Consider the following 23,525-nt stretch of genomic DNA (forward strand, 5'->3'; position numbering starts at 1 on the left):
CATATTAAGCTTTCTTCCTCTACACTTTCTAATGCGTTTCCCGGGGCTCGGAACCAAACTGACCAATGGGAGGAGCGCTTGTGCTGCCGCGTGCGCCTCATGAGAATGTAAACACACGTGTGTGGAGCTAATGCATGCACTCAAGTGATCGACTTCAGTTTAGTTTTATTTTCTAAGAAGTTATATTTTTATATACTCTCGCATCCAGGCCAGTTACACAAAGCTATTAAGTTATTAATAAATTTGACGGAATTAGGAAAATTGATGTTGTCCTGAGGACATTCACTCTTATTTTGTTTAAAATAAGTATACTATCAGCACACTTGGAAAAAAAATAATGGTTTATATGGAATGTGTTGTTTCAGGGAAAAACATAACAAAAACAAGAAAGAAGAAAAAACAAAAAACAAAAAAAAAAACAGGCAGAATTGAAGTGAGGTATCACTTCCTCTCTGTGATTCAGAGAGCGAAAGCTCAGCAGTACTGAACACAACCCTCATTCATCTAATGGAGAATGGAGACCTTGATCTTCATAACCATCATCCAAACTATTGCTTTAGTACAAGGTATCTATCTATCTATCTATCTATCTATCTATCTATCTATCTATCTATCTATCTATCTATCTATCTATCTATCATTGAAATGTTTGGGATCAGTAAGGATTCTAATAATTCTTTTTAATATTTAATAATATTTTTTTGTTAACGAAATTATATTTGTCTTGTTATGGTAAATATCCATTTTCAGCAGCTAGTAAGAAATTATTATAATATGTTGGTTTGGTACTCTAAAATTTCTTATTAATATCATGGCTGAAAATGATTGTTCTGCTTAATGATCTGTGAAAAACCGCAATTGTCTTTTCAATATTTTTTTATGAAAAGAAAGCATGTATTTAAAGTATTTTGTAAAATTTTATGACAATAAATAAAAATGACAATAAAAATAATAAATCAATAAATCAAATAAATAAGGAGATGTATAAAGAAAAATACTTAAAAATAGATTTTATTGTATAGTAATGCATTTAAATAATTTGCTTTTTTTTTTTTTTAATTTAATATGATAAATGACTGCCTAACCACAGCCTATAAACACACTTGACAAAGCCACACGTTCGACCGTGTTCTAGTAGTTCTGATGATAAGTGCATTTACTGAAAGTTTATCAAGAAAGTCTAAGTTCATTAAATTCATTCACAACATGCACAAGCTTTTTCACATAAAATATGCTTAATTACAGTATGTTACACAAGACAAAATAAGAACTGAATTTATAAAAAATTGCCGTGTTCTAGCTAAGTTTACATACACTTGACTAGTAATGCTGTGTGTCGTCCCCTGGATAGTCCACAACTTTTTTTTTTGAGAGACTCAAACACAGGTTACAAAAGGTGCAAACATTCACTGATTCTGAACAAGAAACAAAAAGATCATTCCTTGATCTAAATATGTGCATTTTAAGACGTCTGGAGGGATGACAATAGCTTTAAAAACCATGTCAGTCTTTTTCATTTTCATGTCTGTGTCAGTGGGGAAAAAAAGTAAACAAATAAATAAATCAAATAAATAAGGAGATGTATAAAGAAAAATACTTAAAAATAGATTTTATTGTATAGTAATGCATTTAAATAATTTGCTATTTTTTTATTTATTTAATATGATAAATGACCGCCTAACCACAGCCTATAAACACACTTGACAAAGCCACACGTTCGACCGTGTTCTAGTAGTTCTGATGATAAGTGCATTTACTGAAAGGTTATCAGGAAAGTCTAAGTTCATTAAATTCATTCACAACATGCACAAGCTTTTTCACATAAAATATGCTTAATTACAGTATGTTACACAAGACAAATTAAGAACTGAATTTATAAAAAATTGCCGTGTTCTAGCTAAGTTTACATACACTTGACTAGTAATGCTGTGTGTCGTCCCCTGGATAGTCCACAACTTCTTTTTTTTTGAGAGACTCAAACACAGGTTACAAAAGGTGCAAACATTCACTGATTCTCAAGAAAACAGCGTTAAGAGCCGGGGTTGTAAAATTTTGAACAGGATGAAGATATGAATATTTCTTTTTTTTTTAAAGATTGTATTGTTTTCATTTAGGGCTACCATTTAGAAGCCATGTATGATACTTACATGCTTCTCAGAAGACAAAAAAAATAAAACAGTCAAAGATCATCCACATAATGACACATAGCATTACAAATCACAACAATTTACTGTTAAACTGGGTCAATTTTGTAAATTCAGAAATTATTTTGTCTTGTGTACTATAAGCAGGTGCTATGTGAAATATATTATTCAAGGCAGTACTAAAAAAACAACAAACATTTTTGTGATCCCCCTTATTTTGTTGCAGACTCAAATGTTAGATGTAAATGTTATGTAATTAACCATTCAGTTGTCATGTAATGTAGTTTAGTTTAAGTCTTTCAGTGGTTGCACAGAATAAAACTTTAGCAGAAACACCGAGCTGTCAGCTGCACTTGTGTTTTATGGAAAATCAATGATCTGGCGGTTGATAATGGAACACGGTGCAACAAAACTATGTGATTTTGCATTAAATACTCACTTTCTCATTAATCTGGTAAAAATATTATTCCAGCTATGTAATATAGAGGCAACAGTTTATCAAGACGATAAAGTTTCTTGTCTTTTTTTTTTCAGGATACGACAGTCTCATCTCTACTGAGCCTCCAGAGGTCAGGGTCAATGTGAAACGTGAGTTATTTGCTGTCCTAATATTGTATGTCATATTGATATTCATGGATTTTTTTTCTTTTAGTAGTTTACATGTGCATTGCACTTTTTTGACTCTGTTGACTTCTGAATGTTGTGATGCAAAGATTTAGAGCATTGTCAAAAATATTTAACATAATTTGCAACTGCTTTGAAGAGTTTGACAGGATGTTGCGGCGACACACTCGTTATTCAGCCGGTGCACATTTGCTCACTTCCACTGTTTTTCTCTTTGTTGCACTGAAACAGGTGGCACATCAAACAGGCTGCGTGTGAGATGTCGGATTATGTTGGACTCCATGCTATTGTTACAATCTGAACACCATTATTATGTGGTTTATTATAAATTAATGTTGTGTGTTCAAATAGCAGCATTGTGCTGTATTGCTTTAATTGGGTTCAATATGTCTGTGCACTCATGTAACAACATTTAATATCCATTTGATATTTTAGATGTATTTCGGAGAGATATTCACTCAAAGTGAAATACCATTCACATACTTGATACTTCCATAATGTGATGTATTTCAGAAGCAGGCTGTTTTAATTTCATGCATTGGGGATTAATCGGATATCAATCAACTGCGAGATCAAATGCTTAAAAAAAATGTTTGGGTTAAAATATCTTGGTTAACATTATCCAGTTAGTCTTTGCATTCTTAAAGTCAATAGAAAAGAGGCAAAGACAGAGCTAAGTTATTACATTTTGATTAAATATTACAGAGACATTTTTTTTTCTTTGGAATTATAGACACCAATGATTAGAGTTAACAGACCAGTAGTATGCATTGAAAAAGTAAAGTGTACATTTTCTTGTATTCTCAGTTGTGTCACAAGCAGATCAGCGATCTGGCTCATGCTCCTGGACCCTCAGCACCTCTTCAGTTTTAGCCGTGGAGGATATTAACCGTCTATCCGCTCAGATCTGTCTGTCTCTGGGATGTGGCGATGTGTATAAATTAAGGACATATGATGTAGAATTCAACAGTACCTGTCTCACAGGCTGCCTTTACCATGACTCCGAGCTAAGAAACTGCAGTCAGACTGTGAGAAGCCGCTGCACGATGCTTTCTGAGGTCATTTGCGGTAAGAACCGGTGGGATGTGAAACAGAACATGGAATGCATTGCATAAAACTGTTTTGCTTCTGTTTTAAATGTAGTTTAAATAAATTACTAAAATAAAAATAATGATGAAAAATGAGATGCATAGCTGATATTTCAAAGAAGAACTACATTTATAATGTTGTAACATTTATTTTTTTAAAATATATATATATTTTTTATATTTATTTATTATAAAATGTGTATTTATTTTTTAAAAACTATTTATTTTTTTAAAGCTATTTATTTATTTATTTAAGAGAATGATATATTTGCGTCTTATAAAAATTCTTGAGTTTTAAATTGTAAATTTTTTTCTTTTACCCGCAGGTTCTCCCTTTGTGGCTCAAATATCTAGCCCATGTTTCTGGACTATTAAATCCCCAGACCCGAAATCTTCTGTGTCTCTGCCTGAAGACGCTGTCCACAGTGTGTCCCATGAGATATGCCATGAGCTTGGCTGTGGACAGGTCTACAGTCTCAGTCAGAACAGAGCGGGATTGGACACGACCTGTTTCTCAAACTGTGTTTATCACAACTATCAGTTGAAGAACTGTAGTGAGGTTATTAACTCCAGTTGCTCAGTCCTTTCTGAAGTTAAATGTGGTAAGTCGCTACATTTTCCATTATCATGTTATAGTTATGAAATCAGTGACAGTATATTTATTTAAATAAATGTTCTGGGTTCAGTATAAGTTAAGTTCTGTTGGCAGCATCTGTGACATGATATCAGTTATCATAGAAAATCATTTTCGTGTGTGCCTCAATTTGTGAAAAAGAAACTGAAAATTTAATTTTTACATTAAAGGACTTATATAAAAAACAATTAATTTAAAATATATTTTATAAATATTTTTAAATGTATCTCAAAATATACAAAATATGTGCTCCCAAATATATTTGCATAAATATATTTTATACCAATATATTTTATTATATTTTTTAGGTAACACTTTACAATAAGGTTCATTAGTTAAACATTAGTTAATGTATTAACTAACATGAACTAACCATGAGCAATATATTTGTTACTGTATTATATTGATACTAATCTTCGCTAACGTTAGTTAATAAAAATACAGATGTTCATTGCTAGTTCATGTTAGTTCACAGTGCATTAACTAATGTTAACAAGATTTTAATAATGTGTTAGTAAATGTTGAAATTAACATTAACAAAGATTAATAAACCCTGTATAAGTGCAATTTATTATTAGTTAATGTTAACTAATGTAGTTAACTAATGAACCTTATTGTAAAGTGTTACCATTTTTTAAATATATGTTAAACTTATAAGTATATTTAAAAAATATTTAAATATATTTTGTGCTATATATTTTAATCCAAGAAAATACATTCATGTATGTCACATTTAAAGAAAAACTTATTTTGTTGTCTATAACACATATGAACATATAACACATTTGAATAAAATTCAGCAAAGAACACACTTTACAATGTTATATAATACAATGTTATAGAACTATATATAATTTGCATTTAGCCTTGGCTACTGTAAGATTGGAAATGCATAGTTTTTACCCCTAAAATATATTTTGAAATATGTTTTGGTCTATGGGGGTTGAAACTAAATATATTTTTATTTCAAAAATATATTTCATTGAGCTTCACTGTTTAACATATTTTTGGCATATATTTAAATTATATTTTGGTCACACAAAATATTTTTTTTTACCATATAGGATGCAACACTGCATCTGGATATGCTGTTAAAATACACACTATTTTGAAATCTATAATCTATAATATAACTTACACATTATACATGTGAAAGTTATGTGACAAAATGTCTGTGCAATTTTTCTGCTTCACCGTGTAAAGCTGATAAACCCTCTAAAGGGATAGTTCACCCTAAAATGAAAAGTCTGTCATCATTTACTCACCCTCGAATTAGTCCAGCTTGAAAATAAATAATTAGACAATGTTATTTCAAATAGCAAACATTTTTGTATGGAAAAATTATTAGTGCACTTTACAAGCTGCACATTTCTACTTTTAAAACAGTGAGGTGTTCAAGTCGTGATATCTAGCTACTGGTGTGCCTCAGGGCTCAGTTCTTGGACCACTTCTCTTCTCTGTCTACATGGCATCACTAGGTTCTGTCATTCAGAGGCATGGCTTTTCACATCACTGCTATGCTGATGACACTCAACTCTACCTTTCATTCCATCCTGATGATCTGCTCGCATCTCAGCTTGTCTAACCATCACCTTCAGCTCAACCTTGCCAAGACAGAACTGCTTGTGGTTTCAGCAAACCCATCGTTTCATCACAATTTCACCATCCAGTTAGACACATCAACCATCACTCCTTCAAAAACAGCCAGAAACCGTGGAGTTATGATTGATGACTTTCTCAGAACACATTGCTAAAACTGCCCGGTCCTGCAGATTTGCTTTATTCAACATCAAGAAGATCAGGCCCTTTCTTTAGGAACATGCTTCACAACTCCTTGTTCAAGCTCTTGTTCTGTTCAGGCTGGACTATTGCAATGCTCTCTTGGCAGGTCTTCCAGCAGTTCTATCAAACCTCTACAATTAATCCATAATGCCCCTGCAAGATTAGTCTTTAATGAGCCGAAAAGAACACGTCACACCTCTGTTTATCAATTTGCACTGGCTACCATTAGCTACTTGCATAAAATTCAAAGCATTAATGTTTGCCTACAAAACCACCACTGGCTCTGCACCCCTTTATCTAAATTCACTACTTCAGACTTATGTGCCTCTAGAAGCTTGCGTTCTGCAAGTGAACGTTATTATTGGGAACCAGATAAGCCCTTTACACAATCCGACTTTGCTGCGGTTGGAACTGAACTGCGGGTTTCGTCTGGTCAGAGGAGAACTGGCCCCCCGACTGAGCCTGGTTTCTCCCAAGGTTTTTATCTCCATTCTGTCTCGGAGGGAGTTTTGGTTCCTTGCCGCTGTTGCCTCTGGCTTGCTTAGTTGGGGACACTTAATTTCCAGCGATTTCGTCGACTTGATTGCACAGATACTATTTAAACTGAACTGAGCTGGATGATGACATCACTGAATTCAATACTGAAATGCCTTTAACTGAAAATTGAGTGTTTAATCTTGTCATTTTACATTATTGACACTATTTTCCTATTCTGATATTGGAAAGTTGCTTTGACACAATCTGGATGTAAAACGTAAATGTAAATGTAAAATGTAAAACCTTTTAGTAAACATTCTTCATAAACATAGTAATTGCATTATTATAAACATGGTTTTAATTTATATGTGAAGGTTTCTATATGTCTGTATCATGTAAATATTATCTTTATTGTCTAAATGATTAAATGTTGCGTCTGGTTCTTCAGGCAACGCTGCTGTTCGGTTGGAGGGGGGCGGTCATCGCTGCGGGGGCCGTGTGGAGGTGTGGAGGGGCTCCTGGGGCACAGTGTGTGATGATGGATGGGATATGGATGATGCACATGTGGTGTGTGCACAGCTGGGCTGCGGGTACGCTGTGTCTGTCAGCGGGCAGGGTGAGCCGTATGGCCAGGGCACAGGCCCAATACACATGGATGAGCTCAACTGCACTGGAAAAGAGAGGAGCTTATGGGAATGTCCGGCGATTACGAATGGACATGACTGCGGACATAAGGAGGATGCAAGTGTGGTTTGCTCAGGTACGTGATGCTATGTGTTTGTTATGAGCTTTAGGATGAAGTAGGCAGGCAGGGAATGTGGATCTAAATGCAGGCAGTTTAATATCAAAACATGGACAAACAAAGAACCAAAACACGGGGGAAACAGATATACAACAATATAACAAATATACCCGTGCTGGTTATGACTAGTTCTGTGGTCCAGGGTCACAAATAATATCCCAGACTTCTTTTTACCAGCACGTTTCCCAATTCAATCTTAAACTAGAAGTGCACAGACTCTTCTCCTGTGAAGTACTTAACTGCATTTTCAATCATTGATTCTTCATTGTTGATTTTCTTTGTTGTTCTCCTTGTTGTGATCAGAAAGTTGATCAAACTGGTCTGTGTTAAGGATGACACTGATGTATTGTATGTGTTGAATTGATTTTGTGATTTTTTTTTTCTCATTGCATGTGTCTGTTCACACATCTTCTCTCATTTTAATGAAGAATACAAGGCTCTGCGACTGACAGGAGGTCTGGACCGATGCTCTGGGAGAGTGGAGGTCCATCGCAATGGTAGCTGGGGACAGTGTGTGACGCATCCTGGCAGAAGGAAGAAAGCACAATGGCCTGTAATATGCTGAACTGTGGAGAGGTCAAACAGTACACAGCCTTCGTCCCAGCCTTCAAGCGTAAAAATGGATCATTCTGGTATTTTTTCTGTTTGAAGAATACCATAGACCTGTGGCAGTGCTCTGAACTCATTAATATCCCACATTTGTGCAAGGATGACAAAGCAGCTGGGCTGATCTGCAATAGTAAGATGTTTTGTTTTTTTGAATGTCACATATAACATTTTAATAGCTAAAGCAATAGTTTACAAAAATTCTCTCATTTTCTTCCGTGAAAGACTAAAATAATATATAAAATCTTCACGCAGGCAAAAAAAAAAAAAAACACTCTCAAAGTTCATACAGCTCATAAACTATATTTAGAGCCTCCTGAAGCTTTATCCACTCAGGTTTCACTGTTTTTCCTCTTTGTTGGAGCTCTCAAATCTAATGCCATTCACTTTTGTCATTTGTAATGTCGTCTAGTCATTGTTTTTTGGTGTGTTGTTTGTTCACTGTTGTTGTTATAAAACTAATATAAAACAATATTGAAAAGAAAATATAATACCATTGTCCATCAATGCTGCCACTGCATTGTATCCATACAATTTGCAATTATAGTCCATTATTAGTAATATAATTATATATAAAGTACTGATCACAATTTTTAGCCCACTAGTATTTTCAGCAGCTAAAAATGGTTGTTAGTTATTTCTTTTGCTGTAGTGTGTCAGTAGGAAATATCAGTTCACATTTGTCTGACAGCAGCCAGTGTTGCACACAGAGATCTGATCTGATCATCATCAGTCTGTCTGGAAAGACATGAAGAAACAGAACAAACTGAGATTAAATCCAGAAGAACAACGTCTCCAAGACGCTTCAAGAAACCTACCTGCAACATTAAAAAATGCTGTAAAATGAGGATGCTGTCAAAAATAATGTCATAAATATATTTTCTTTATCAATTAACTTCTATTAACTAAATTAAATCAACATTTGTTGTGAGCATCCTTTGTGTTTAAAGCAGCTTTTGCCCTCGGTGCGCTTCAGCAGAGTTTCTCAAGTAGCTTTGCAAGTAGGTTTCTTGAAGCGTCTTGGAGACGTTGTTCTTCTGGATTTAGTCTCATTTTGTTATGTTTCATGTCATTCCAGACAGACTGATGATGATCAGATCAGATCTCTGTGTGGAGCAAACAAAAATCTCACTGGATTATTACAATTAATGGCACAATGAATGTTTGGAAATTTAAACTGATGTTTCCTACTGACACACTACAGCAAAAGATAGAAATAACTGACTTAAAACTATTTTTAGCTGCTGAAAATACTAGTTGCCTAAAACTTTTGCACAGTACTGTATGTTACTGTAAGGCTGCTCGTTTACACAGAAGCGAAGCAGCCTTTAACACTAGACTCTAAAGTGAGTTTGGAGCAGCACAGAGGCAGCTCAGAGAAACCCTGTAAAACAGCTTGAAGACAAGCATTTCTTCTTTTCCAGATTCTCTTGGTTTGCCTGTTCCCACCAGTCCACAACCAACCTCAGAGCCAGCAACCACAGGTGATCCTGAACCTTTCTAACAATCCTAAAGCTGAAGATGATTCAAAAACAATATTTGTAAAGTTTCCCTTATTTAATAGATCATAAAGGTAATCTACTACAATCACAGTTAGGCTGTGCAGAGAAAAAAACAACAACAACAAAAAAAAACATTTGAAGAAAAACTAAAGTTTACTTGAAAATTAGATAACATTTATGGCTGGCTGTGTTTATGCAAATGGTGTGTAATGTAAGGCAAAGCATCACTCTTTCATAATCTCTGGGGCTCTTTTGTTTCATCCAGTAACTGCGACAATGGCCAAACCACCTGGATTCTTCCTGTCTTCAGAGCAACTGGGGTGTTTTGTTCTTGGTTTCTTGCTTTTGATTGCAGTTATCACAAATATCCTCTTGTGTCATCATGATAAAAAGAAGAAAGGTAGGTGCAAACCTACAGCCCAACACCACAACGCACAACTCTTTCAATGAACTGTTAGTAGAAAATTGTGGACCCATCAACAGTGTTGGGAAGGTTACTTTGGAAATGTAATAGGTTACAGATTACAAGTTACCCTATTCAAAATGTAATGAATTTCTAAATTTACATTAAATTTATTTTCTAAATTTCTAATGTTTTCAAACGTTAATTATTTTGAAACATTTAAAGCCGGCAGGTTTAACATGACAGTAGGACTCAACACTGATTACTGTCAGACTCCTCAAAATCCTTCTTCACTTGAATTAAGATTATAATAATTAAATTTTAAAGCACAGCCACCACAAAATCAGACTTTAGCACCTCTTTTTACTCTGACATCATTCTGAAGTTATATACAGAATTAAAATCATAACAAGAAAAAGTTTACAGTTTCTTTCAGCTGCTTACACACATTTTCAAAACTTTGCCTTTTTTTTTCTTCAAAACTTTACACACAAATCCAAGAATTGCACACATAAAATGCAAAATGCCTCACATCTCTTGCAAAATGAAGCACTGCAATCAAAATATCACAAACACATCTCAAAAGCACACATTTGTCTTACGTTGCAACACTAAAGTTTTAGTGTGGCATTTTCATTGGTCGTTTGAAAAAAGAAATCAAGATATTTCTTGTTAGATTTTTGTGTGTTACATAGAGAATTGTGAGTTGTGTTTTGCAAAAGTGCTTTATGAAATTGAAAAGTGAGTCAAAGGCTGATAATTGGTGTATGGTTTTGCAGATTTTGTGTGTAAGCAGTTGAAAAAAACTGGCTGTAACCAACAGCACTGGCATCTAACAATGCCTTGGAAAAAAAACAGTTCATCTTTAAAAAATAAAGCATTAACCCAAGTAGAAAATAAAACAGTTACTGAATAAGCATGTGTCCTATTCTGTGTCCTATAATCTTGAAACATTGGTGTCTCATATTTAAGAGCAGTCACTGCAATTTATGAAAGAAATCAATTAAACCTGTATGTGTTTGTGAAAATATTCAGATGTAACCCCCTTTGTAATCGTTAACATGTTCATAAGTAAATGTAATTTAATTACACATTTTTTCTCAGTAACTGTAACTAATTACAATTACATTTATTTTGTAATTAAATTACATAATTCCATTACATGTAACTAGTTACTCCCCAACACTGCCCATCAATACCTTTGTGAGATATGAAGAGCATGTCCGTAATCAACGGCAAAATGAATAAATATAAAATAAGAAATGACATTTTACACAATACAATTCGAACACCATTGCAATTTACAACTGAGCCAGTTGTGTGCTTCCCCTCGTTGTTAGCTGCTGTGGCCCAGAAGAGATACATGAACCTGCAGGCCCCGGCCGAAGCAGAGGAAAACAACTACAGAGACTCTGTGCATCTCGTCAAAGTCACAAACAACAGCAGTGATGCTGAGGGTGAGTGTGTTTCACTCTGTGCTGATGTTATGCGGCTGACAGATGCTCTAAAAAAAAACCTTGCTACGTGTACTGCATTAAGCTAACTGAGACTTGTTATAGCACTTGCATGTTATTGCACTTTTGTTGATTTTGATTGCTTCTATTGTCCTTTGGATAAAAGCGTCTGCTCAGTGACTAAATGTAAATGCTCTACGTTTGTTTTCTGTATTTGTGAATTGTTTTCTCTGTGCCCTTGTAGTTCCCGTATCTCCTCAGCGTATCTGGGCTCAGAGTAGCGTTGAGAGCGGATCGTATGACACAGACTATGAGCAACATGACATCAGTCCGGAAACATCTTTTCCTTTGTCCACTTTTCAAAGTTAGTCATTGTTAAGTGATATGGACAATACTGAGAAAGCAGGAGAGAGCCGGGATGGTTGTAACACAGGTCAGCTGTTATACCGTCAGTTTAACCACATAGAAATTAGGTACGGAGATAAAATTGCTAGCAGTGTTGGGAAAGTTACTTTCAAAAGCAAATTGTGTTACTCATTAAAAAAAGGAACTAATTGCATAAAGTAATGCATATTTTTTTCTGGTGTAAAGGCCCTTTCAAAACAGACATGAAATGAAAAGGCGAAACAATTCACCAATATATGGTCTTTTCTCAACCACATATATTTTTCTTTTAGCTCACCGTGTAATTTATATGTTGATAAATGTCAAAACAGGCATTGAAAAGAACAGAATACAGAATGATTCATTGGAATAAAGTTGTTCTCTCAAGTTTGCCTCAGTGATTTCAGAATCATCATTGGCCAGTAAAAAGCATTAAAAAAAATGTATGTATTTATATAAAATCATGATCAGCACTCACAAAAATATGAACATTTTATAAGACATTTGCATCATGTGAGGCTTGTCTTATTTTCATTTTAAACACAAATTATTATTATTATTATTTTACGAAGCCATTTGCACCGTGCTCTGTTGTCACCTAATATTTTATTTTGGTGCGTCCATCTATTAGATTACTTAGTATATAAAACCATGATCCACACTCACAAAAATAGTCTTCTTTTTAGTGTTTTATTTGACATTGATCACTGATAGGACATGGAAAATAAATCGCTAAAAAGAAGACTATTTTTGTGTGGATCATGGTTTTATATACTATGTAATCTAATAGATGGATGCACCAAGATAAAATATTTGGTGACGAAGGAGCACGGTGCAAACGACTTTGTAAAAAAATAAATAAATAAATAAAAATTATTTAAAATGAAAATAAGACAAGCCTCACATGATGCAGAGGTCTTATAAAATGTTCATAAACATTTTTTTTTTAAGAATAATGCACTTTATACATATAGTTATTAAAGGGGTCATGGACTTTTTCTTTCATAATGTTTGGGACTGTTGCTATAATGCGCTTATAATAATATTAGTAGGATTTTTACATCAGAAAACGGACGTTTTCTACCCTAAATTTAGCCTCTGATTTGAACACTCAAATGAGTGCATGGGCCACTTTTAAAACTTCAGTGCAAATGTCCACTGCTATGACTGGGTAACATCTTTGCATATTAAATAAGTCTTACAATTCTTTTGAAAACGTCTTTTTCGTTTTTACTATTACAGCTGCCTAAATGGGACAACAGGCACTCTTGCACTGAAGAATTATGTAATAAAAACCCAAAAGTAGAAAATGAGTCATTATGGCAGTTTGGTTCTGAAACGTACGGTATGTTTTTATAGTACAATTTGATTAGCAAAATATATAGTCAAATTTGATTGATCAGTTCACAAATAATGACATTTCAATCAGCAGTGAAGACACCAGGAGCCAGAGAAACAGAAGCAGTTTTTTTTTACTATTCAGTTAAGAATAGTTAGTTTACGATTAGCTGGGAAAAGTACATGATCGTCTAAGGTTAACTGTTTATTCAGCAGTAACACTGACATAAGATAACATATTATACTGTATATTAACATTACACAATAGTCAACACTAACAGTACACTACTTCTAAAATGGTTTAAAATCTTGGCTTATGTAAATTTCTACATATACCAAATATTTCTTAATTAAATTTAACAGCGTCAATAAGAACATGATCTAAGAGTGAATGAAACAAAGCATTACAAATCTCAAAGTCATAATCTCCAGCATATAATATTATCATAATAACCCATGGTGATGTCTTTGATTAAAGATTTCAAGGGCGCATGGTTTAAAAAAATTATGGTGTGCACAGATGAATAATTTAAAATAGGCCTAAATACAGCAACATTCAATAATTTACAGAGGTTAAAGCAAAATTTGTTACAACCATCCCCGGTCTCGCCTACTGTATGTCAGAACAATGAGTGTTGTAAAATCCATTCTAGATTTGATTTCTCTGTAGATGACATGAGATAAAACTGAAAGCAGTAAGCAGCACTTTAAGGAGACTTCTCTCTTCTTTCTCCTCTAGACTCAATGCGATACAGTGCAGATGGGAAAAGGCCTGCTGTGAAGGGCACAAACCTGAACTGTGTGATGGAGGAAGGTAAGAAGGGAAAGGCTTCACTTTGTTTTATTTCAATTTCATTTCTATTATCCAGTATAACATCAACATGAAATCAAAATCCAATGTACTCTACATACATTCAAAATGTCATTTCATAAGGTCACTAATTAATTTCATTCATAAGCCTTATGTGCTGTAGGTAAACAATTTGTCCTGTCCATAACGTAAGGGTTTGAGCACAGCAGCTGACTCGAGTGCTGAAATAACTAATTCATGTTAAAGTGTAACATTGTTGATGAATAATCTTAACACACTGGCTTAGGCAGATAACAAGTCAAGTCAAGTCACTTTTATTAATATAGCGCTTTTAACAATATAGATTGTGTCAAAGCAGCTTTACAGTAACATATCTTTACATCACTTTACAATAACAGATCATCCGAATGTATTTACAGTTTTTTCAACTGCTTACACGCAAAATCTGCAAAACCATACACTAATTCTCAGCCTTTGACTCAGTTTTCAGTTTCATAAAACACTTTTTGCAAAACACAACACACAGTTCTCTATGTAACACTCACAAATCTAACAGGAAGTAATATTATGGCAAAGGTGTGTGCTTTCGAGTTTGTTATATTTTGAATGCAGTGCTTCATTTTGCAAGAGATGCGAGGCATTTTGCATTTTGTGTGTGCAATTCTTGGATTTGTGTGTAAAGTTTTGAAAAAAAGAGGCAAAGTTTTGAAAATGCGTGTAAGCAGTTTAAAAATCTGTTAACACGGTTTGGTCTCAGCTGTCCCGGCAGAGGTCACAGTGGGAGGATACCAGCGAATCTCTGATCATAATGCACAGCAGATGCGTGGGTCTGCTACAAGTGGTGAGAACTGTGATAACAAACCATTGACTGAAGAGAGATGTCTTTAATATTATTAATTCAATTACATATAAAAGTCTTTGATTTAGGCTACAATGAGTATTCTCATCAACTCTCGCACAGTGGACTCGTTTGAGTCATCCTGCACCTCGTCAGGAGAATGCTATGAAAACACAGGCACAAATGCACAGGACCTGTGCTCACAGGAGTCTGCTGAATGCTATGAAAATACAGGGGAAGACAGAGATCATCTACAAACCGCAGGTATTTAACCACACATGCTTTTCATTCTCTTTTAAAGAATCTAAAGAATTAAACAATATCATACAAGCAAGAGTGCTGTTGTACAGACTGCTGTGTTCTGTTGTGTACATGCCATGCAGGTCATTTTAGTCCAACAGTATGACTTTTATATATATATGTGTGTGTGTGTGTGTGTATATATATATATATATATATATTTTTTTTTTTTTCGGGGTTGTTCCTTGTTATACAGTATATACAAATTCCTGCATGACTTTATGGTTACAGTTTATTTTAAGGTCTCCTTGTTACTGTGTAATTACACAAACAATTACTGAGTAATACTAATTAACCACATGTAGTACTATAGGTTTGGTGTGAGGAATGGTGAAGACTCAGGTGCAGAGTTAGATGGACTTTAGTTTAAAAATTCTAAACAATAACAAACCAAATCTCCCCTGTAGGGTAAAAGGCAGGGCAAAGCTGAATAGGACATGGAAAGCACAAGACTGGGAGCAATAGAAGATGATTTGGCACAGCAATGCACGCAGGGAGAATATATAGGGAAGAAGCGAGGAGGCTAACGAGGGAAGGCAGTTGGGGCAAATTAAACAATAATGTGATAACAAGAAGGCAGGGTCAAGACATGTACTGCACAAGGCACATAAATGATAGGAGCCATGCGCTCACTCCAGACATGGGAATACAAGAACAAGTAGCCAATGAAAACAAATGTGCTCAAGCAAAACAACACACAAGCACATGAAACGTGGATGAAGAACCTCACAAAAAAACATGGAGCATGAATATCCGGATCCTGACACTGAAATGAAACAGACAGAAGTGTCAGAATAACACAGAAAACACAACTGGCTCTCTGCTCTTTATAAAGCGCCAATGTGCGCCAATATCTCTGAATCTTTATTCTTAAGATCGTTGACTTCGCACCACTTAAGTGGATGGCATCACAAGCTGCTGCTATTGTGAACTCGCCAAAATATCATCTCATGTGTTTAGCCAGATAATTAAAAAAAAGTAAAAAAAAAAAAAGTGTGTAGATATATATATATATATATATACACACACACACACACACACACACACACACACACACACACATATATATATATATATATATATATATATATACTTTCAAGTTAAAACTTGGTGAGTATTTTGGCTGAATAGGAAAGAAGCATATTTTTAAATATCTAAAATTCCCAAAAATTTGCATCATTTTATTTGTACTATTTCAGGGGAAATTAATGTTAAAAAAGAGGTTACACTTCAAAAATGACCCACAACAGCAAATGGATGGGGTAAATAAGAACATAAAATCGACTAAAAGGAGCATAATTTATGGATTTGCTTGCTGTTCCCATAAATTACTTTTTTTATTTTTTATTTAAAAAAAATAAAAATCACAAACCTTTTGAAAAGCTTAGGAGGGTTAAACGCAGAACTGATACTTAAGGATTTTGAAGTAGTTGTCTGTTGTTTCTGAGATATACATACATAACAGTTTATATATAACATATGTATATTTATACAGTAGTCAACATTTGAAGTGGATCAAAAAAGTTCACCAAAGTTGTCCTAAGACAAGAATGCATTTTGGTTTTAGGTTTTGATCCACTTCAAATGTTGACTAGTTTATATACGTATATATGTATATACAGTATATGTGTATATATATATATATATATATAACAATATGTATATATAACAGTTTTCCAAATGTGACTCAGATAATGCAGATTTCTTGAATCAGGGATCCGGAAGGTCATTCCTGGCCCCCACCACAGATCCTGACTTCAATTACCAAGGTGTGTGTCTACCAGCAGCAATTAATATACATTTAAACGCCAAACTGAGGTGTTAATGGTTTGTTGAGATGTTTCACAGCGGTCTATTCAGTTTATGCAGAATACAAACCTCTTTACCTCAAACCATGAGTTTTTGGTAATGTTTTTTTATTGCACTAATATGTCATTTTCTTTGGTTTGTCTTTCATCGTCAGAGCTAGATAAAGAGGGCGGCAGCAGAGAGGACTCCCCGTTGTACTCACCCGTCAGCTATGATAATGAGGCAGTCTCTTCAGAAAGTGACTATGATGACATTGGCAATTATTTGCAACAACCTAGTCACTTACATTAGCTAGAGACTGTGATGTGGCTACAGTTACACTCTTAAAAATAATGGTGATGTATAATGTATGATGAAATAATCAAAGCGATGCCATAGAAGAGCCATTTTTGGTTCCAAAAAGAACCATTCAGTCAAAGGTTCTTTAAAGAACCATCTCTTTCTTATCTTTTTATAATCTGAAGAAACTTCTTTCGCCAACAAAGAACCTTTTGTAAAACAGAAAGGTTCTTCTTAAAGGTTCCTTATGGAAGCATTTAGGCAAAAAAGGTTTTTCTGTGGCATCGTGAGGCACCTTTATTTTTAAGAGTGTACAGTGAGAAATATTCTGACTGTACTACAAGTACAGTATTAGAAACCATACCTGAGAATCATTTTACAGTATATCATTCTTCTTTGAGACCTTTCAGTCTTTTCAGTGTTATTTCTTTGTTCATTCATATCTGCTTCTATACATAGTACAATTAAACTTTATCATAAATGTTTAAAGGGGTCATATGACTTTGCTAAACATAACTTTATTTTGTGTATTTGGTGTAATGCAATGTGTCTATGCGGTTTAAGGTTAAAAAAACACATTATTTTCCACATACTGTACATTATTGTTGCTCCTCTATGCCCCGCCTTTCTGAAATGCACCGATTTTTACAAAGCTCATCGTTCTGCGAATGTTATGCAGATCTTCCCACACCGTGACGTAGACATGTGGGGGCGTGTTTGAATGAACCGTTTTAGGAGGGCGTGGTAGAGTCTTAACTTTTATAAAGAATAACTCTTTGGTTTTGAGACTTTAGTCTCTGCAAATTCAGGGATCTGATCTATGCACAAACAGCTTGTAACACACCAAAGACAAAGGAAAACATGAAATTGCATCATATGACCCCTTTAAGCAAATTTTAGTATCATTGTAGGTACATTAAGTCCACACCAGTGTAAACAGTACAAATATTTACATATACAAATGCTTTTCTCTGAATTTCTAAATGCTTACAAGGACTGATGACTGGGCTGTAACCACCAAAGACACCAAACTAATGAGATATGACCATATTAATCAAAGGCGCTCTTTTAAAATCATTATATGAGGCTAAAAGCAGCATCTGTAACTGATGACATGCAGATAGAATGTTTTGGTTTTGACTGAATCTGTCTCTGGAAAAAAAAACTTAAGTGACTGATCTGATGTTATTGTTATTTTGTGTATTAGCACAATGCACTCTCATTATAACATTAAGTGTCCTTTTATTTTGTTCTAACCGGATGCCTTTTGGAAAGGAGACCTCTGGAATCTTAACAGAAAAAAATACTTTTGCTCAGAATATTTTGCTCAGAATGAATCAAAATAAAAATGATCCCTGGTTGGGGTTAAGGCATTGTTTTTTTGGAATGTTAGGCATAAGATTAACCCTTGTGTGGTCCTTATTTGTGAACCACACTTGTGTTCCTTACGGTCAAAAGTGACCGGACACCTGAAAATTGAACTTTTCCCCCCCAGTAAAATCAACCTAATATGTTTTTGTTCAATAATATTTTATTTTGTATATTGAGAGAATTTTTTATAGTACTAATTCATATTTATGCAATAATTATGATACATTTTTCCTATTGAAAATAATACTTTTTTTTTTAAATGTTTTTTTTTTTTTTTTATATTTTTTAAAAATATTTTTTCACTTAATGCAGTATTTCAGATTAAAATAGAGACTAGGCCTTTAAAATCCAATTCATGAAGGCAGATTAGCACCTCCTGGTGAGAGCAAAGAAAGAAAAACATGTAATTTCATGGCATAACCACTAGATTTCTGTATAGGACTCTACAGAGAGGCTTGTGAATTCCCTAGTTGATTTTAGATATAATTGTTTTCTTTTATTAGGTTGTGGAGTTAAATGTATATTAAGGCATTCTCAAAGAGTACTTTTTGTCAAGGTTTATATTTTTATTTTTGTTTGAAATGTTGATCTAAAGCGTCAGTTTTTGCATTATTATTATAACAGTCGAACCTGAACACAGTAAGCGTTTTGTTACACAAAACTTTGAAATTCTATAAAATTTTAACAAAAATTAACAGGCATGCTTTATCACAGCTTAATCTTTCTGGGTGGGATCTGATTTCAACCTCTGATTATATATTTTATTTATAATATATGATTATATATTTTCATATGATGTCACACCCTTATAGGAACACACCTGGAAAGCAAAATATGGTTTAATGTGACTTAATCTATTAAGACAGAGATATTGGCAGGTAAACCCAATAGTTCTCCCAATAGTTCTGCCAATGAGTTACCACAGAAATTACACAAAAAACATCATATTTGTATGGTCTTTAGAGATAAAAATTAGCCATGCTAGAGAAAGTAGTTGTTAATGTTAATAGCTGTGTAGTACCTATGTAATAGACAGCTGTTTTATTGTAGAAACCAAAATGTTTTATGTGTAAAAAACATAATATTTCTACAATGTAAAATCCACACAGGTAATGATATTTCAATTTCTATTTTATTTTGCACAAATTCAGCTGTTAACTTCTACCATCAAGCTCAAACATTCAGTACCCAAATTCTAGTAAGTGAAATTATGACACAAAATGTTTTCATTAATTTGTGTGAGCTATAGGCCTAATATTGTCAATAAACAGCACCATTAGCCAAACAACTAGACTGCAAATCTATTCTGTGACCACAAAACCAGTCATAAGGGTCAATTTTTTTTCTGAAAGCTGAATAAATTTCGATTGATGTATGGTTTGTTTGACAATATGCCAATTGTGCTCCAGGGTCACATATGTCTCCTTTGACAGTGTTGACCTATGTTTAAGGTTTCAGGCTTATTACGTACTATGGTATTGATTAGTTTAACAGTGTAAATAGTAGTAGGTAGATTGGTACTATTTGGAATGTTTGTTAAATCCAGTTTAAAAGATTTTTATAGCTGGTAACTGTTTTAAAGGGGCTACATTATCAATGTTACCGCGACATTTGTGGTGTATATTTAAAGTTCATATTTTTTACATACAGAAAGTGAAAATTGTGGCAAACCTACAAGTCTTTTCTACCTAAGTGCGTGACGCTGCACGACTCCGACCGTTGTGCTATTGGTTGAAATGCCGGCACCTCAGATTCTGAGGCATCTGATTGGTCAGGTGGAGATATGGGGGTATCTGATTGGTCGGGTGGAGCTATGGGGGTATCTGGTTGGTCGGATGGAGCTATGGGGGCGTGTCGCCATGCGGATGGTGTAGCCGGACAGACGCCGCGGCTGTTTGTTATTGAATGAAAATCGTTTTTATGTGGCGATATTCCTACTCAGCACACGAAAAAATAAGTTTATATGTTTTAATTATTTGTTAACTTATTTAGATTTTATTAGCATGTAATTACGCACCTTTTAACAGCTTTCAATATTTAGGTTCTAGTTACAACTCTTGAGTTAAAGCTCTAGGCCTTGATCAGGCGCCGGTGGTCGATTTTAACAATAGCCGAGGAACAGTCGCGTAGAAGCGGACACACTTCCTCCATGAGACGAGCCCCCAGAAACTTACCTCCATTACAGCAGTAAACAAACAAAAGAAACAGAAACCACAGGAACCCTGCCCGGATGGTGCCCGGCGTTTGAGGCGTTTGCAGATCACATATGGACAGTTCCTGATTGTTTTTCTGGGCTCACACAATAGAAAATGTCTAACGGTGCAGCGGGAAGCGGGGGCTTAACCTGGGTGGTAAGTCGTATATGATTACTAACGTAGTAATTCATGTATTATTACGCAAAGATATCGCATATTAGGTATTATAACCGTTTTGTGTCCGCATACATGTGCTTTAGCCTTCTGGCTGCAAGATTCATTTAGCTCAACATGAATGAGCTCGCAGAGACTCATCCTCATCTCCCTATTATTCATTCAGTGCACAATATATAGCATCTGTTTTTAATACTGCACGTTAATCTTCATTTTGTGTATTAAAATGATGCTTTTTGACGCTCTTCGTGGTGATGTGGAGGAAAGTTCTTTTGTGTTGATTCTCATCAGCTGTGAACGAGTCTTTCCACTGATTTCAACTTTTTCCTCTTTGTTAGAGTCAAATTTACAGATTTGATGTTTTATGGACACAGACCATTGCTTTATTACAGCCAAAAGCCCAAGATGCTTAAACTGGGACAGGGTGGAAGGGTTTATTTGAGTTTGATCTGTATTTAAAACCCCTCAAAGCCACAACAAAAGAGCAGCCCATAGGGAGAGACATGTTAATTATGAGAACTGATCCCAGACCAGCACTAATGCTTTGTTACACATTAGGTATTGGATTTGCTAGTTTCACTTGTTTGTTTTTCTGCCTTTGTGAAGATAATATTTTTAATAAGATTACAGCCCTGGCCATCATCAAAAAGCTATAATGCTTATAGTTTATTATAACTCAATAAAGGAGTGCATCTAGTGTGTGCTGCCATTTGAGGCCATTGCACTGGAAAGTCACTGGAATTTCTCACAAATTAATTCAGTGTAATCTAGGAAATAACTAGGGCTGGGCGATTTGGCAAAAAAAAAAAAATCTTGATTTTTCCAGAACGTGTGAACGATTCTTGATTTTTTACAATTTTTAACTAGTCAACTTGAAAATGTAACTACAACATGATTCAAGTAGTAGTAAATATTTATTTAATGCCATGTCAGCATCTTAGGCAATTTTCATGGCAAAAACAGTTAAAAAAAATAAATACAAGTATAACAAATACAATAAAAACCAGCAAACACAAGTTATATTACACAAGATTTTTTACATTAACATATGATAAACATTCTAAAACTTTTTCTGGCAAAAAACATGATTCAAGTAACTTTTTCTTTATTAACCCTCTATTTAAAGAAAATTCTATTCCAAGTGCACCACACATGAAGTTGTCAACATAATGTAAACAAATCATTTGTTAAATATCTCTGCAGAAAAGATGCATGAACTGCAACCTACAACTTGTACAAACTTGTCTTATACATATTATATGTTCAGAAATAATACGAGGAAAATGCTTTAAAAAATCTCAAAAGTCAAGGTAATTCACCCACTGTCTCTAATGCTTTTTTGGTCACGCTTTATTTTAATTCTCACCATTAACTAACTATTAATTAGGACTTTTGCATCAATTATTATTATTATGTTATCATTGAAGTAGTTGTTAAGTTTTGGTATGGGGTGTATAATAGATTCATGCGAAAAAAGGCATCAATTATACAGACACACTTACAGGATTTACAGAGAGTATCCATTTTGCACATCATATACTCAGAACGGTTGTAATGCAGCTGTAAATGCACGACATCTGGATGATTCATCAAATATTTCGGTCACTCTCTTTGTCTGTAAAATAATTACAACATTAAAGGAAGCAAAAAGTTGATTTGATAGCCGCAGACAAGTTTAACAAAGTTGCATGTATGGATGTATCTAACAACAGACCCTCTTTGACAAGAACAATGGTGCGAAAAAAGAGGAAGTGAACGGCCGGGGAGATGCAGGGAAGAGTGAGGCGGTCAAGAAAGAAAGCTCAAAGAAGATGTCAGTGGAGAGGATCTACCAGAAGAAGACGCAACTCGAGCACATCCTCCTCCGTCCAGACACCTACATCGGCTCAGTGGAGCCCGTCACTCAGGTGAGAGAGAAGCTTTGAGCAGGATTGAGATTAGAGATCTGAAATTTACACTGACATTTAGGAAATTGTGAATCCAACATTTTAATGTGAAAATCATTTTGCTAACTGTAGTAGAGTCAGTGTTGAAGTAAATGTTGTAAACTGACTGATTTCTGACTTCTTAAAAGCCTCACAGTTTCTGTGCTTTTCATTTCTTTACATAACACTCAAGTGATTGTATGTTTTGTAGCAAATGTGGGTTTTTGATGAAGAAATCGGAATGAACTTGAGGGAGATCACGTTCGTCCCTGGATTATATAAAATCTTTGACGAGATCCTTGGTAAGAATACTGTTATGTTCCTTTCAGTGACTTTGACATACTTTGTCAATCGTAATTGCTTAGTAATTTATTTCATTTCATTGTACATTGTGAGTTTTTCTTCAATAAACACCTAATTTGCTGCTTATTGATAGTAAGTATGGTAGTTGTTGCAGAAGTTTTTTTTAGGCATTAGGTAGGGTTAAGGCATCTAGAACATGGTCATGCAGACTTCAATATGTGCTTTATAAGTATTAATAAACAGCCAATATGCTAGTAATATGCATGCTAATAAGCAAATAGT

General features: G+C 34.5%; 1 protein-coding gene and 1 pseudogene across 2 annotated transcripts in view; both read left to right on the forward strand.

Moving 5' to 3' along the window:
* Positions 1-19: 19 nt before the first annotated feature.
* Positions 20-19,925, forward strand: LOC131525515 (deleted in malignant brain tumors 1 protein-like; annotated as a pseudogene).
* A 574-nt stretch (positions 19,926-20,499) lies between these two features.
* top2b (DNA topoisomerase II beta) overlaps positions 20,500-23,525 on the forward strand; it is a 38,743-nt gene continuing 35,717 nt past the window's right edge. The window contains exons 1-3 of one of the 2 annotated variants that reach the window (XM_058753501.1): positions 20,500-20,997; positions 22,728-22,922; positions 23,152-23,242. In XM_058753501.1, coding sequence (XP_058609484.1) covers positions 20,956-20,997; positions 22,728-22,922; positions 23,152-23,242 — 328 coding nt within the window. In that variant the 5' untranslated portion in view covers positions 20,500-20,955. The remainder of the gene's footprint in view (positions 20,998-22,727; positions 22,923-23,151; positions 23,243-23,525) is intronic. The other variant, XM_058753502.1, reaches the window with a different exon arrangement.

This window comes from Onychostoma macrolepis, chromosome 19, assembly GCF_012432095.1.
Source record: "Onychostoma macrolepis isolate SWU-2019 chromosome 19, ASM1243209v1, whole genome shotgun sequence".
In the NCBI taxonomy this organism is placed as follows: Eukaryota; Metazoa; Chordata; class Actinopteri; order Cypriniformes; family Cyprinidae; genus Onychostoma; species Onychostoma macrolepis.